A 15,382-nucleotide genomic window follows, 5' to 3' on the forward strand; every position below is an offset into this window, starting at 1 on the left:
AGCTGGGGCAGAATTCAGTGTCCAGATTGCTAACAGGGACCAGGTGGTGAAATTGATGCCCTGGGCGCCGATTCATTTCTGGGCTCAATTCAAGATGCTGGATTTGCCCTGAACAAAGGATGCTGCTTTAGAATGAGTCAGATCAATGGTCCATCCAGCTCAATATTGCACTACACTGCCTGGCAGCAACTCTCCAGGGTTCCAGGCAAGAGTCTTTCCCAGAAGTCTTGTGTTTGGGCAGTGGGTTGGGGAGAGGGTATTTTTCTGCCTTTAGTCTGCAGCTGTTGATTCTAATATTTTATTTTCTTGAACTGTGTTGTATGTCCATGATCTCCGCCAACAATTTCTAGACCATCTATGTATTCCAACATGGAAACCAGAGACAGAGGTTGTTGTCATTTAGTCGTTTAGTCGTGTCCGACTCTTCGTGACCCCCTGGACCAGAGCACACCAGGCCCTCCTGTCTTCCACTGCCTCCCGCAGTTTGGTCAAACTCATGCTGGTAGCTTCGAGAGCACTGTCCCACCATCTCGTCCTCTGTCGTCCCCTTCTCCTTGTGCCCTCCATCTTTCCCAACATCAGGGTATTTTCCAGGGAGTCTTCTCTTCTCATGAGGTGGCCAAAGTATTGGAGCCTCAGCTTCAGGATCTGTCCTTCCAGTGAGCACTCAGGGCTGATTTCCTTCAGAATGGATAGGTTTGATCTTGCAGTCCATGGAACTCTCAAGAGTCTCCTCCAGCACCAGAATTCAAAAGCATCCATTCTTATGTATGGACACTATGTGAGTCAATTTAAAGGTTAATACACAGTTCCATCCCCCCCCCCCACCATTTCCCCCTTCCCCATCTCTAGTGCTGAATTGGAACAAACAGCAATCAGGTTTTCTGTGAATTGCCTTTTGATCTGATTTAACTTAAAGTCTATTAACCTTCTCCACACTACGTACATTTCTGTAATCGTATATTCCTAATTAATTCTCACCTTCTCTTTCTCTGGTGCATATGAGGAGGGCTGAATGCTTTAAGAAATAATTTCAAATATTTTTATTTTATTTTATTCCAAATAACTAGGGGGAGGGGTGCGAATCCACCTCATATTACCCTATTTAGTTCAGACCTCTGCAATGAGAAATGACTTGCTGGAGGATAATAGCTTCATTTTTCTCTCCTTAGGGTGAACAAGGCATGCCAGGTGCAGAAGGACCAACAGGCTTGAGGGTAGGAATGCCAGGGTAACAATATGGCTGGTGTTTTGGAACGGGAAAAGCGAACAAAAGGCTGAAGGCAAGGCAGCCTTTGCCAGCTTGGTGTTTTTCAGATATTTTGGATTACAACATTCTGGGTTGTGTCTGGCCTGCACCACTGGTGGTGGTAGACCCCAGGACTGATTACTCTTCCATACAATAACTCCCCTCAAAAAAACTCATATATCAGGGATAAGGCTTGGCTAGAATACTTAGATGGAAGGGACCCCATGGGTCATCTAGTCCAACCCCCTGCTGTGCAGGGATCACAGCTATAGAATTCCAAGCAAGTGGCCATCTAACCTCTGGTTGAAAACCTCCAATGAAGGAGAGTCCGCCACCTTCCAAGGGAGTCCATTCTACTGTCAAATAATAATAATAATAATAATAATAATTAATTATTATTTATACCCCACCCATCTGGCTGGGTTTCCCCAGCCAGTCTGGGAGGCTTCCAACAGAATATTAAAATGCAATAATCTATTAAACATTAAAAGCTTCCCTAAACAGGGCTGCCTTCAGATGTCTTCTAAAAGTCTGGTAGTTGTTTATCTCTTTGACATCTGAAGGGAGGGTGTTCCACAGGGCGGGTGCCACCACCAAGAAGGCCCTCTGCCTGGTTCCCTGTAACTTGGCTTCTCGCAGTGAGGGAACCGCCAGAAGGCCCTCGGCGCTGGACTTCAGTGTCCAGGTAGAATGATGGGAGTGGAGACGCTCCTTCAGGTCTACAGACACCATTTAGGGCTCTAAAGGTCAGCACCAACACTCTGAATTGTGCTCGAAAACATACTGGGAGCCAATGGAGGTCATTCAAGACTGGTGCTATGTGATCTCGGTGGCCGCTCCCAGTCACCAGTCTAGCTGCCGCATTCTGGATTAGTTGTAGTTTCTGGGTCACCTTCAAAGGTAGCCCCATGTAGAGCGCATTGCAGTAGTCCAAGCGGGCGATAACTAGAGCATGCACCACTCTGGCGAGACAGTCTGTGGGCCGGAAGGGTCTCATCCTGTGTACCAGATGGAGCTGGCAGACAGCTTCCCTGGACACAGACTTGACCTGCGCCTCCATGGACAGCTGTAAGTCCAGAATGACTCCCAGGCTGCACACCTGGTCCTTCAGGGGCACAGTTGCTCCATTCAGGACCAGGGAGTCCTCCACACCTGCCCACCTCCTGTCCCCCACAGTACTTCTGTCTTGTCAGGGTTCAACCTCAATCTGTTAGCCGCCATCCCGTCAGAATTTCCCCCCGTAATGTTTAGTTGGACTCGTCTTTCTTTTTGTTTGAATCCTTTGGTCTGGATCCTCCTCCCTGGAGCAGCAGAAAACATGCTCACTCCATCATCTATGTGGCCGCCCTTCAGATGTTGGAAGATGGTCATCACATCACTTTTTTTTCAAATTATGTATTAAAGAACGGCAAGGCCTAAAAACTGTTCTTGTCCAGCACAAGAATGAGAGTCCTGACCGTTGCTCAGACCTTAGTTCCGAGTGCATGGCCCACACCTGCCCCTCTCGGGGAGGAAAAAATCCCACAGTCCCTTTTCCTGCAAAGTGTGTAGTGTGAGATGTTTGCAAGCTAACCTCTTGCATGGGCTTTGCTATGGACAATGGTGTTTTGTGCTATCTTCTTTTTCAATCTAGGGCAAAAAAGGCCAAGATGGGGTCAAAGGAGAAAAGGTAAGGTGTCTATTACTTTCATCTTATAGATGGAAAAGTACAGTATGTGTTTTTGTAGCATAGAATGAGAATCTGTGGTCTGTCTGTTGCAGGGCGAGCGTGGAGAGGCAGGGGTGAAGGGTCTTCAAGGAATTGCGGTAAGCCTCTCTTCATCTGAAGCTGCCAATTGCCTGATATTTTGATGATCTTCCCCAACCCATTTCTGAGTTTTCTATGACTGTCAGGAGAGTTCAGATAACATGATCTAAATTAAGAACCCTCCTTTTTTCCAGACAAGGACAAGCCATCAGCTCATAAAGTATACAAGCAGAACATTCAATGCACCCTTAATTATTTTTGCTAGTCTGATCAGAGAAACCACATCGTTGTAGGTAATCAGACAGTTATGTCCATCTTCAGAGGAGATATGGGTGCTGAACAGCAACAGGACCCTTTCAGTAGTGATGCTGCATTTAAAAAATGTCTTCCTCAGAGATGTCCGGCTGCAACCTTCACTGTGTTGTAGGCACCAAGTGAGGATCGCTTTATTTTTGATGACAAGTCATTTGGATGCCATCTGTTGCCAGCAGTATTATGGGCTGCAATCATCATCATCATCTTCCGCCATTTGATTTGACTGGTTGCATTTTAAATATGCATTTAATTACTTTTCTGTTGCCTGATGCTTTGAATTTTCCGCAATCAGATTAAGAATGGGAATACAGTACATAAACAGTACATATCTTAACAGGCCAACCCAGATCATAAAATTGTAGAGTTGGAAGGGACCTGAGGATCATCTAGTCCAGCAATTCTCAACCTGTGGGTCCTCAGATGATGTTGGACTACAACTCCCATCATCCCTGACCACTGGCCCTGCTGGCTAGGAAAGATGGGAGTTGTAGTCCAACAACATCTGGGGACCCACAGGTTGAGAAACACTGATCTAGTCCATCCCCCTACAATGCAGGAATATGCAATTGTGCCATACGAGGATCAAACCTGCAAACTTGGCATTATCAACACCACTCTCTAACCAACTGAGCTATCCAGCTCCAGCCTCTGAAAAGCAGTCAGCTCCAGTTAAAGACTCCGCCCCCAGACCTGCCAGGCTCCTCCCACAACTGATGAGATTTCACAGGCCCCGCCCCTGGAACACGAGGTCCCGCCTTAGCTTGACTTGTCAGGTTCTGCTCCTGGTCTCATCCGGACTCTCAACTCTTTGGCCCACCCCACTTTGGGGGAACCCTCTTCTCCAACAACAGCAAAGTTTACAAGTGGAAAAAAAATAATAGAGAAACACATATTTAAATTACACAATAAACCAATTCTACCAAAACACACACATTTTCAATTTCTCTTATTATTATTTTTTAGGGTCTTCCAGGTCCCGTTGGGCCCAAAGGAGACCAAGTAAGTGAAAACAGCGTGGAGAGACCATTGGATCACAGTGGCGAGAGGAAATTGGGGTGCGGAGTCATTGGGCGGCCAGAACTGAGGTTTGATGCTCACCTGGGGTGTTCATTGTGGACATAGGCCATAGCATTTCAGGCTGTGGGCACATGGGTTGGGGAACCTTCGGACTGCAGGCCAATCATGGTTTACCGGGGGCCCCAGTTTGGCCCATGAAGCTACCGGTATTTTCCCCATGTCAAAAAAATTCACAAAACAAAAAAATTAGCATGAAAATCCCTAAAACGAGAAGTAATCGACTATAGAATTGAATTAAATAACAAAAATAAAAAAATTAACCTAGAATTAAACAAAGACTTTACGAGATGCCGGCTACAAAACTCGTTTCACTGAACTAATTAGTTTCCTCAGAAGGAAATAATGAAATTATAAACCTTAAAAGATTTTAAGTGATATCAAACAAACTCAAGTTTACAAAGAAGGTATGAAAACCTCAATGACAAGTTTTAAACATAGCCCTATTTAAAAGAATCAAGCAGTAGTGATAAGAAATTTTGAGTTTCTGCCCTGTTTTTGAGTTTGTTTGAAACTTAAAACCTCAATTTTGTATTACTATTGCTTGGTAATAAGTCTTTGTTTAATTCTAAAGTCTTTGTTTAATTCTAGGTTAATTTTTTGATCTTTAAAAGACATCTGAAGGCAGCCCTGTTTAGGGAAGTTTTTAATATTTAATGCTGTACATTTGATTGGGAGCCGCCCAGAGTGGCTGGGGAAACTCAGCCAGATGGGCGGGGTATAAATAATGAATTATTATTATTATTATTATTATTATTATTATTATTATTAGCACCCACTCACTAGCTGGTTTTCAGGTGCTTTGGAACCCTGTGCAAGAGAGCTTGAGAAAGTGGGTACGACAACCCCCTGTCAATCATGGGCCATCCTAACGATGCCATGTGATTGGCAGGTGGGCTGTTATGACCTGTCAAATTTGGCCCATGAAAGCAATCCTGGCCTGTGGAGTCAAAAGTTTTTCCCAACCCTGAAATGGCAGAAGGTGGTGTTCTCCCTTATAGCGCTCCCTCCTCAGTTCAGTCAGGCTTTCACCCCAATACATGTGGCCTAGATTTGCACCCTTAACACACCCTTTCCTGCTAACCCTAACTTTCCCCCTTCCTTAACAGGGCATCCAAGGATTTCCTGGTGCTCCAGCTATGGGTGTAAGTGTATTATTATTTTTTTGGCAGTGATTAGGAAGGTTTCTCCAGCCCAAATCATAATAGTTCAGTTGGAGTAGCATGCGACAATATCATCAGAAGCTGTCTCATATTGTAGCCTTATTGGAGTTCACCGATTGGGTCTGCGTTGCTCCGGGACAGGAGGAAGGAAGTCAAATGACACCGAGGTTGATTCCAAGAAAGAGTTTATTCTGCTCTCTGGATAGCAGAAGGCACTTGCGTGGTGAGTCCACAGCAAGTCCAAAGAAATGAGAAGTTTCATGCAGTATATATATCCTCCAGGCACCCTCTCCCTCCTTCCCCAGGAATCCAACCCCGTCAGCCTATGTACGCAGGTTGACATCACATATGTTCTTGCTCTGGTATTCTTAACCATAAAAGGGTATTTCTTCCTGTACTTCTCACCATAAAAGGATCTTCCTCTTCCTACTCTTATCTTGGAGGAAGAGGTCATCATCTCCGAGAACACGCTCTGGCATTGTTCCCGGACTTAGGTCTGTGCGTCTTTTGTGGTCAGGACATAAGATAAGGCACAGACGTGTCTTCTCTGTTCTACTGGTACAGCCAAGGTCATCCCTTGCCGTGACTGATAAAGGAGAGAGTTTGTTTATACAGCTGTGTCCTTGTTATGCATTTGCTCAACAGCTCAGGTTTTATGCATTTTAGAGTGCTCTCTTGGAGAAAGAAGAAAAGGGGGGGGGGTTGAGTCAGTTTTAAACTGACTGCACAGAATCCCATTCCTTCAATATTAGGTCAAACCCTGGGTTTCTCCAGCTCCATATTGTCTACACTGACTGGACCACTTATAAACGCCATCTCCAACTCCTCAAAAGATTCCATCAACGGTGTCTCCGAAAAATTCTACCCATCACTTGGGAAGACAGCTGAACTAATGCCAGTGTACTGGAAGAAGCAAAGATCACCTGTGTCGAAGCAATGATTCTTCAACATCAACTTCGTTGGACTGGTCATGTTGTGCGGATGCCTGATGATCGTCTTCCAAAGCAACTACTCTATTCCGAACTTAAAAATGGAAAGCGTAATGCTGGTGGTCAACAAAAGAGGTTTAAAGACTCTCTCAAGGCAAATCTTTAAAAATGTAGTGTACACACCGACAACTGGGAAACACTGGCCTGTGAGCTCTCCAGTTGGAAAACAGCCTTTACCAACAGCTTTGAAGATACTCAAACTCAGAACGCCAGGGAGAAACGTGCTAAGAGGAAGGCATGCTTGGCAAATCCTCACTGTGATCACCTCCTGTCTGGAAACCTGTGTCCCTACTGTGGAAGGACGTATGGATCCAGAATTGGCCTCCACAGTCACTTACGGATTCATTGTTAAAACAGTGTTTATGGAAGACAATCTTACTCGGCTACGAGTGATCGCCAAAGGAGAAGAAGAAGACAGTGGTACTTCCCTTGATCGAGACACTATACTTCAGTTGAAACAGCCTAGAATAGCATTTTTTTGCTGCTGCATCACACTGTTGACTCACGTTCAGCTTGTGGTCCGCTAAGACCTCTTGATTCTTTTCACACGCACTTCTGGCAAACCCTCACCGTGATCACCCCCTGCCTGAAAACCTATATCCCCACTGTGGAAGGATGTGTGGATCCAGAATTGGCTTCCACAGTCCCTTACGGACTCACTGTTAAGACCGTGTTCATGGAAGACAATCTTACTCAGCTATGAGTAAGAGAAGAAGATGACTGACTGACAGAGGTTCTCTGGGGTTTTAGATGGGGGGGTTTTCCCAGCCCTAGCTGGAGATTCTGGGGATTGAACCCAGGTATAGCTGTCAACTTTTCCCTTTTCTTGCGAGGAATCCTATTCAGAATAAGGGAATTTCCCTTTTAAAATGGGAAACGTTGACAGCTATGAACCCAGGCCCTTCTGCATGCAAAACAGATTCTCTGCTACTGAGCCATGGCTCTTCTTCATACATGCCATTAGGAGTGTGAGATTTTCCATGCCTGCCATTGGGGGTCATGATATTCCTGGCCTTTTCCTGGATGAGCAGCGGTCCCTGGAGCACAGAATAACATGTGGCAGAAGTCGCCACTCCCAAGCAAGCGAGGCTAGGATTGGGTGGAGAGACTCACCTGTGGTTTCTTTCTCTACAGGTGGTGGGACCTTCAGGCAAGAAAGGTGCCAGGGTAAGTGGGGCAGGGGCATGCAACATCTGTCCATTTTGGGGGAGGAAGACCATTTTTCCAGCAAGCTTTTGCAGGAAAGCTGCGGATTTAAGAGCATTGGCGGGTGTTTGCCTTCTGTGCCATTAAAAGAGCTTTTCCGGATCAGATCTTCCTGGCAGTCCTCCTCACACCTAAGGCTGATAATGGACCATTCAGAGAGAAGAATCACATCCAGATGGGTAGCTTTCAAATCTTTAATCTCCATGGGATGCTCTGGAACATCATTGCACCTGCCAAGGAACTGTAGATTCCCTTGCGTGCTGCAAGGGATGTTGGGGGCATGTACCTATCCCAGCTTTCCTATTTTTCTGGGGGGAGAGTTGCTCCTAATTGCATGAGGGCTGATGCTATGCTGAACGTGCCTAACAGAGGCCAGAAAAGCATAGAATCGTAGAGTTAGAAGGGACCCCGGGGTCATCTAGTCCAACCCCCTGCAATGCAATTCTCTCTCTCTTTCTTTCTCATCACTTTATATAGGGGGATTTGGGGCCAATTGGCCCCCCAGGTCCAAAAGGAGACCCAGGGGACCAAGGAGAAAAGGGGGAGAAGGTCAGTGTATTTATTATTTATTTAAAGTGCTAGCCTTTTGTTTTTCTGCAATTGTCATTTGTCTCACAATGCAAGTTCTCCAGGAGATTTTATGTATAGATGCACCACTTTTCGGGGAAAAGGCAGCTTACGAAAGAGATTTAACAAAACAAAAAAAATACTTTAAAAATACAAGTAAAAGCAATCCAATTGCAAAGATAAAAGAAAATAAAGGTCAGACGTTTGAAACAGTTTGAAAACCCAACTCCCAATGCCTTTCTCAAAACGCCAGTTGAAACTAAAATGGTCCTGAAGTTTGCTTTTCAAAGGGCTACATGTGCTTCTTTTTAGGAAGTAATTTCAAAGATCTGGAGCCACCACTAAAAAAGCCCTGTTTTGATTGCCCACCAGCATGATGGAACTTGATGGTGGGTGTGTGAGGAGGGCCTCAGAGGCTGATCTTAAAGCCTAGGCTGGTTTATATGATCGCAGAACGTCCTTCAAATCACTTGATCCTGAGGCATTTAATGCTTTGAAAGTCAACAGCAGCACCTTGAGACTCAAAGGTCTACCATCGTCACGGGTGTCCATATGCAGAAATTAAAGCTGCAGAACCCCTGTTCTAGTCACCTCTGGTTTGGTCCCCAAATAATGCTCTGAGCTCCCTTTTCTTTCAAACGGGTTACCCCTGTTGCATTTTAGGAAACAGAAAAACAAGTGAGCTTTGGACTTGCTACCCTGCAAGAGTATTTCAGGATACGGTGAAAAGGGTTCAAAGTGGGCTGAATTTTTGCCTTGATCTCTGCAGGGGAGCCCGGGATTTGGCATTCCAGGACAGCTGGGGCTGAAGGGCGAGCCAGGAGAAAGGGTGAGTTGGGAAATTGGGCAGCGAGTGTCCATCAAAGGAGGAGAGACAAGGAAGTGGGGGCAGAACTGGAATGAAGCGAATCTGGCTTTTGGGAATGTTCCTCTCCTCTCTGCCCTTCCAGACACACCGTATTTTTTGCTCCATAAGACGCACCTGACCATAAGACGCACCTAGTATTTAGAGGGGGAAAGCAAGAAAAAAAATATTCTGTGCAGAGCATGTAAGTGGCTCTCGCTTTTCTTGCTTCAAACCCCTCTGTAATGGGAATTGGGGTTGCTTGTGCGTAAATTCCAAACTGCTCCCAGTTGTTGGGGTAGCTAGACCTTTCCCTGATTTGACAGCCCTTACGAGGCGACTGTCTCAGTCACTGGCAGAATCCGTCAGTGGGCGTTCCCTAAACTTCTTCCAACATAAAAGCTGTTTGACGCCAAGTCTCCTCCTACCCTCCCTGCGCGGAAGTCTCCTGCGCAGAGTGAGCGTGGCCAGCGGAGGTCCTGGGCTCTCCCCGCTGGACCCTGTGGAAGGGTCTTGGAGCCCTCTCTCCGAAGACCTTCCCTCCTCCCCTTCTTTCCTGGTGTCACGCTTATTTCCTTCCCCAATGGAAGTGTTCTCCCTCTCCCTGCTGGTCCCTTCTCCTGCATCATCGGAGAGCCCTACCTCCACTCTGGGCTCCGATGTCAGTTCCCTGACACCCTCCATCCCTCCTTCCGCTTCACTGAGAAGCCAGCAGAGCAAGAGCGATAGCTGCACAGCGCCTCTTGTTCTGCTGGCTTCCCAGCAAAGCGGGATGAGGGACGAAAGGGAGCCCTTACAAGGGAGCTCTGAGCAGAGCCTGGCAGTGGCTCTTGCTGGCTTTTCCGGGAGGTGGGGGAAGGGACAGAGGGCAGCCCGTCAGTCCCTTCTCCCACCTCGCGGAAAAGCCCCCAAGAGCTGCACACACACTCCGTGCGGCTCTTTAAAGGGAGCGCTGAGCAGAGCCTGTATGCATCCCAGATGCGAATGCAGGAGGGAGGCTCTGCTTTAAAGAACCTAGCGTGTGTGCAGCTCTTGGGGACTTTTCAGCGAGGTGGGAGAAGGGACTGAGGGGCTGCCCTTCTCCCTCCTCGGGGAAAAGCCCCCAACAGCCGCACACACGCTCCGCGCGGCTCTTTAAAGGGAGCGCTGAGCAGAGCCTTCCGCCTGCATTCACTCCATAAGATGCACATGCATTTCCCCTTACTTTTTAGGAGGGGGAAAGTGCGTCTTATGGAGCAAAAAATACGGTAATTTGAAAGCTAAGTTTGTGGGTTTTCCTTTGCTGGCTTGCACATGGAGCAAACACTGCCTTGTGCATATACATATTTTAACTGATAGTTTGATTTATGGGGGTTTTTAATTTGATAATGTTTATGTAAACAACCTTGCTTTCTGGATTGCCATGTTTTGAAATGAATCAGCATTTGAATAACAGCATAGGAAGCTGGCTTATACGTAAAGTCAGAACGTTGGTTCGTCCAGCGCTGACAGGCAGCAGCTGTCTAGAGTTCGAGACAGGGAGATTCATGCAAATCAGATGTTCTGCCACTGAAATACAGCTGTACCCTTAAGTTAGAGGAGGATACCTTACACTGAGTCAAACCAATGTCCCATACATCTCAGTACTGACCTCAGTCTGCGGTCTTTGCAAGTCCTGGGAGTTTGGCAGGCTAGATATTTAGAGGAACAACATTCTAGCCATATTCCCTGGCACCCAGGGGTGGAAACAGGACAGTGCCAACCTTGGCAAAGCCTCTCTTACTGTGGCGGTGGCTTCCACATTCTGGCGAGATCTCGCAAGAGTTCCACGAGACCTCACGAGATTTTGAAGGGCTTGAAGGGACGCGAGTGGCGCTGTGGGTTAAACCACAGAGCCTAGGTCTTGCCGATCAGAAGGTTGGCAGTTTGAATCCCTGTGACGGGGTGAGCTCCCGTTGCTCGGTCCCTGCTCCTGCCAACCTAGCAGTTCAAAAGCACGTCAAAGTGCAAGTACATAAATAGGTACCGCTCCAGCGGGAAGGTAAATGGCGTTTCCGTGCGCTGCTCTGGTTCGCCAGAAGCGGCTTAGTCATGCTGGCCACATGACCTGGAAGCTGTACGCCGGCTCCCTCGGCCAATAAAGCGAGATGAGCGCCGCAACCCCAGAGTCGTCTGCGACTGGACCTAATGGTCAAGGGTCCCTTGACCTTTTACCTTTAGCAAGATCTTGCCAGATCCGCCACAGCTACCTCTTGTTTCTGCAGGGGCATTCGTTTTTGCCACCTGAGGCGGTTGCCTCAGCCTGCCTAATGGATGGGCCAACCCTACTAGGATCTCGGTCACTTCAGGCATTCATTCATTTTGGTTGTTAGTGTCTTCCCCGCAATTCATGTTTTGCCAGTGCATGTGGTATATTCCTGACTAACCTTTTCAATAAATTTAACAGGGAAACGTTGGCTTGTCCGGGAAGCCAGGGCAAAAGGTGAGGATGCAGCTGAACAGCGCAAGGCGCAGAATACTTTTAACAATACTTTTTAGCCAGGTTATTCAGAGAATTTCACGTACGGTATGTCACCAACTCCGACAACAAACCTGAAACTAAGCAGGTATTTCTTTTAATCTTCATAGCACATGGACTAAGCTACAAACTACAGGGGTAGTTATGTAGCAAATGCCTTTAAGTGCAATGTGTGTGCTTTAAATGGATTGTCAGCATGGTTCATTTTAAAATTTGAACTGGATGGGTTTATTCCCCATGCTTAAGGAGGTGTGAGACAGCCTGGCTTTCATCCAGACCCCAATGTATGGGCAGGGGAGAAAAAAAAAATCATCACTAGACCTGGAAAATCCTGCCAACCTAGCAGTTCGAAAGCACATCAAAGTGCAAGTAGATAAATAGGTACCACTCCAGCGGGAAGGTGAACGGCGTTTCCGTGTGCTGTTCTGGTTTGCCAGAAGCGGCTAATCATGCTGGCCACATGACCTGGAAGCTGTACGCCGGCTCCCTCGGCCAATAAAGCGAGATGAGCGCCGCAACCCCAGAGTCGGCCACGACTGGACCTAATGGTCAGGGGTCCCTTTACCTTTACCTTTAGACCTGGAAAAAGCTCCCATTGGTGCCAATGGAGCTTTTTTCCCTCTGGAGCTTAAGAGGTAGGTCTTTTTCAGGACCCTGAAGAGGGATGAAAAGGTAAAGCTTCTCTTCTTTGTGCACGATACTCCAGATAACAACTGACACACAACAACTGCAAGTCAGAATAAGGTTGCTGTTTCCAGGGGAGGAGGGAGAGAGAGGGGCAAAATAGACCAACATCTTGGCTATTGTTTACTTCAGGGGGAAACTGGTCCAACGGGTGAGAAAGGTGAGCAAGGACCGTCCGGAGGACCTGGGGAGCCCGGCCTAAGAGGTAAAGATGTAAGTAGAAACTAAAAGTATAAATCTGGGGAGCTGAACTTTGCAATTTCTGAACCAATGACTAGGGGAGGAAGTATGCAATTATCTAGCTCAGGGCTAGCCAGCACAGTGATAATAATAATAATAATAATAATAATAATAATAATAATAATAATAATAATAATAATAATTTATTATTTGTACCCCGCCCATCTGGCTGGGTTTCCCCAGCCACTCTGGGCGGCTTCCATAGAAAACCAAAAATACACTAAGATAACACAGATTAAAAACTTCCCTGAACAGGGCTGCCTTAACAGTGCCCTCCATAAATTGCTGGATTACAACTCCCATCATTCTTGACCATTGGCCCTAGGCTGCTGGGAATTGTAATCTCTCAGCCTCCCATCCCTGCTCCTTTTTTGTGTGTTAAATTGTTTTTATTAATTTTCCAATATAAGACATCCCATTAACATATCAAATCATAATCCTAAATAAATAAATAAATAAATAAATAAATATCAAATTATCTTCCAAATTATAATTATTAATTTTCGGGACTTCCCATAGTCTGGTCCTTGAAGCATATCTCCAAATCTCAATCCTGCCTCTCGCCATTGTTTCCATATTTCCACATCTCGATTTTAACATTCTGAACTTCTTTGTCTCTGGCCCATCCCTGCTCCTAATAGTGAGGTCAATTACATACAAACGTAGTCCTGTATCTCAATGACTTTTTGCTCAGGGTAAATGGGTACGAAAATCTGGAACTGCAGGTTGTAACCACGGCGTATTAAGTGACAAAGGAACGTAGGGATGAACATTTCAACTTGTTGACACTAACTGTGAAACTCTGCGAAAGCGGATGCTTTGAATTCATACTGGGGGGAGTCGGGGAAGAGGGGTAACCTGGCGTCTAGGTAACAGCTTGGGAAATCTAGCCTTGCTTCTAATCTCTTGCAATATAAACCCACTGAGTACTTAAACCAGGGGTCGGCAAAATTTTTTAGCCGTGGGCCAGTCCACTGTCCCTCAGACCTTGTGACGGGCCAGAGAAGCCACACCAGCAGGGGCTGGGGAACTGGAAGAAGAGGCGAGGGGGCAAGTAGTCCTTCTCCCCAGCCCCAGCCCCAGCCCCAGCTGCTGCGCTTACCTCCCAGGGGCTGCCACCGCCACCACCGCTGCTGCTTCTCATGGGTAGGCAGAGCAAGATCATCCGCTCCGCTCTCTGGCCCACAGGAGCACCCGGGCGGTGGTGGCAGAGGGAAGATGAGCAGTGCGAAGGGGCTGGCTCCAGAGAGGGGCTACTTAAAATGGTGCTCAACCAGCTCAGCCCTGTCAGGAGCTCAGCCTACACTCGAGTAGGACCCTGGCAGAGACACATGCCCGACTGGCATGTTCCCTCCCTCCTGGTCTTTCATTCGGGAGTTTCAAAAGCTTTCTTCAACCCAAACATCACAGCGACCGATGCCAACCGACACCGGCACACTTAGGGATCCGCAGAGTTTGTGCACCTTGCATGACAGACCTCAGCAACTCAGCATTTTGGCTAATCTACTTTATTTGCATATAAACACACACGGAGCACTGCAACATGGCTCCCTCTCTCTCTGGCATCAGACAGCAAAGAGAGAAAGAACAAAGGATAATAGTCCCACTTCACGGAGCACAGTAACACAAACATCCTGTCTTCGTCACTTCCCACTCTGTAGAGTCAAAACATACACCGTCATGTGATAGACAAAAATCCCATGACTGCAATCATGGAGCAGGAATTCTAACAAGCCCAGCCCCCTTCCTCCTCTAGGCAGGGCGAGGAGAAGCCAGGAGGAGGGAGGGAGGGAGGAGGCGCCACCGCTGTGTGTGTGAGGGATGGGGGGGAATGAAATGGCGCAGGGGGGGAAACGGCGCAGCCTGAACAAACAGAATCCCCACGCCGATCCACGGACAGTCCGTGGACCGGATCCTGAAGGCAATTGGGCCTGATCTGGCCCGCGGACCTCGGTTTGCCGACCCCTGACTTAAGCTAACATATGTAGTTGCACTGACAATTTTGCTCAGTTTTCTGGGGCCTTTCGGGGCATGGTAATGCACAGTCGTAATGTCTGTGTAAGATGTCTTAATAGGGCATACCAGGGCTTTTTCCCCAGACAGAATTCAGTGGCCCCTCTCAGATGTGTACTGTTGCCATTATAAGAGAACAAGGCAGGTGCTAATGTTGATTTTCAGCACCTCTTTTTCTAGAAAAATAGCACTGGGGCTTCCTGACATTACAGCTCTGAAGCTCCTAAGGGGGTTTTGCATTGAGCATTGGTCCTTCTGTCCTTCTAGGGGGAAGCAGGCCCTCCTGGTGAGACTGGAGAGAGAGGAATTCGGGTAAGGAATCTCTCTGGACTTGCATGCTGCTGAGACCTCAAGCTTTCCATAGCTACACAGCGAATCCACTTTTCCTGACACACTAGGTTTTTATTTACCTACAGGTCGTATTTTGATGCATGGGGATTTTGTGGGAATGTTCAGGGATGCAGGAGAGGATATATTGTTTGATTATAGCCTTTCCAACTTGTGTAAACAAGTTCACAATTTAGCAGAGTAACATTCCCCTCTTTAAACTCAGCAGATGCGTTTGCTCAGGCTCGCTAAAGCCTCTATAATAACTGTTCTGGTATTTCCCCCTTATTCCCTCATAAAAGATAGGACACGACACAGTCTTCTATAAATGTATAAAAAGAGTTTACTCACACATCATTCTGTTCACAATCGGATCCCAGAAGGCAGACTTAGCTTAGAAAAGTAACATACACCTGGAAACTATCTCATAAGGAGACAGTCCCTCTGTCCTCTCTTGGCTGGAAGAG

The 15,382-nt window shown here is 47.0% G+C and overlaps 2 protein-coding genes across 2 annotated transcripts in view; both read left to right on the forward strand.

Annotated features, from left to right (window-relative positions):
• LOC310744059 (uncharacterized protein) overlaps positions 1-15,382 on the forward strand; it is a gene marked incomplete at its 3' end in the record, with an annotated part of 75,206 nt that overhangs the window by 39,561 nt on the left and 20,263 nt on the right. Inside the window, exons 15-16 of the mRNA XM_083574802.1 lie at positions 7,672-7,704; positions 9,080-9,139. Of these exons, the coding sequence (XP_083430928.1) occupies positions 7,672-7,704; positions 9,080-9,139 (93 nt within the window). The remainder of the gene's footprint in view (positions 1-7,671; positions 7,705-9,079; positions 9,140-15,382) is intronic.
• Positions 1-15,382, forward strand: part of LOC310744058 (uncharacterized protein) — a gene marked incomplete at its 5' end in the record, with an annotated part of 173,477 nt that overhangs the window by 35,691 nt on the left and 122,404 nt on the right. The window contains 11 exons of the mRNA XM_083574801.1: positions 1,173-1,217; positions 2,883-2,918; positions 3,011-3,055; positions 4,275-4,310; positions 5,495-5,530; positions 7,672-7,704; positions 8,221-8,292; positions 9,080-9,139; positions 11,580-11,615; positions 12,468-12,548; positions 14,856-14,900. Of these exons, the coding sequence (XP_083430927.1) occupies positions 1,173-1,217; positions 2,883-2,918; positions 3,011-3,055; positions 4,275-4,310; positions 5,495-5,530; positions 7,672-7,704; positions 8,221-8,292; positions 9,080-9,139; positions 11,580-11,615; positions 12,468-12,548; positions 14,856-14,900 (525 nt within the window). The remainder of the gene's footprint in view (positions 1-1,172; positions 1,218-2,882; positions 2,919-3,010; positions 3,056-4,274; positions 4,311-5,494; positions 5,531-7,671; positions 7,705-8,220; positions 8,293-9,079; positions 9,140-11,579; positions 11,616-12,467; positions 12,549-14,855; positions 14,901-15,382) is intronic.

Source organism: Podarcis filfolensis (assembly GCF_964270895.1).
Source record: "Podarcis filfolensis genome assembly, chromosome: 10".
NCBI lineage: Eukaryota > Metazoa > Chordata > Lepidosauria > Squamata > Lacertidae > Podarcis > Podarcis filfolensis.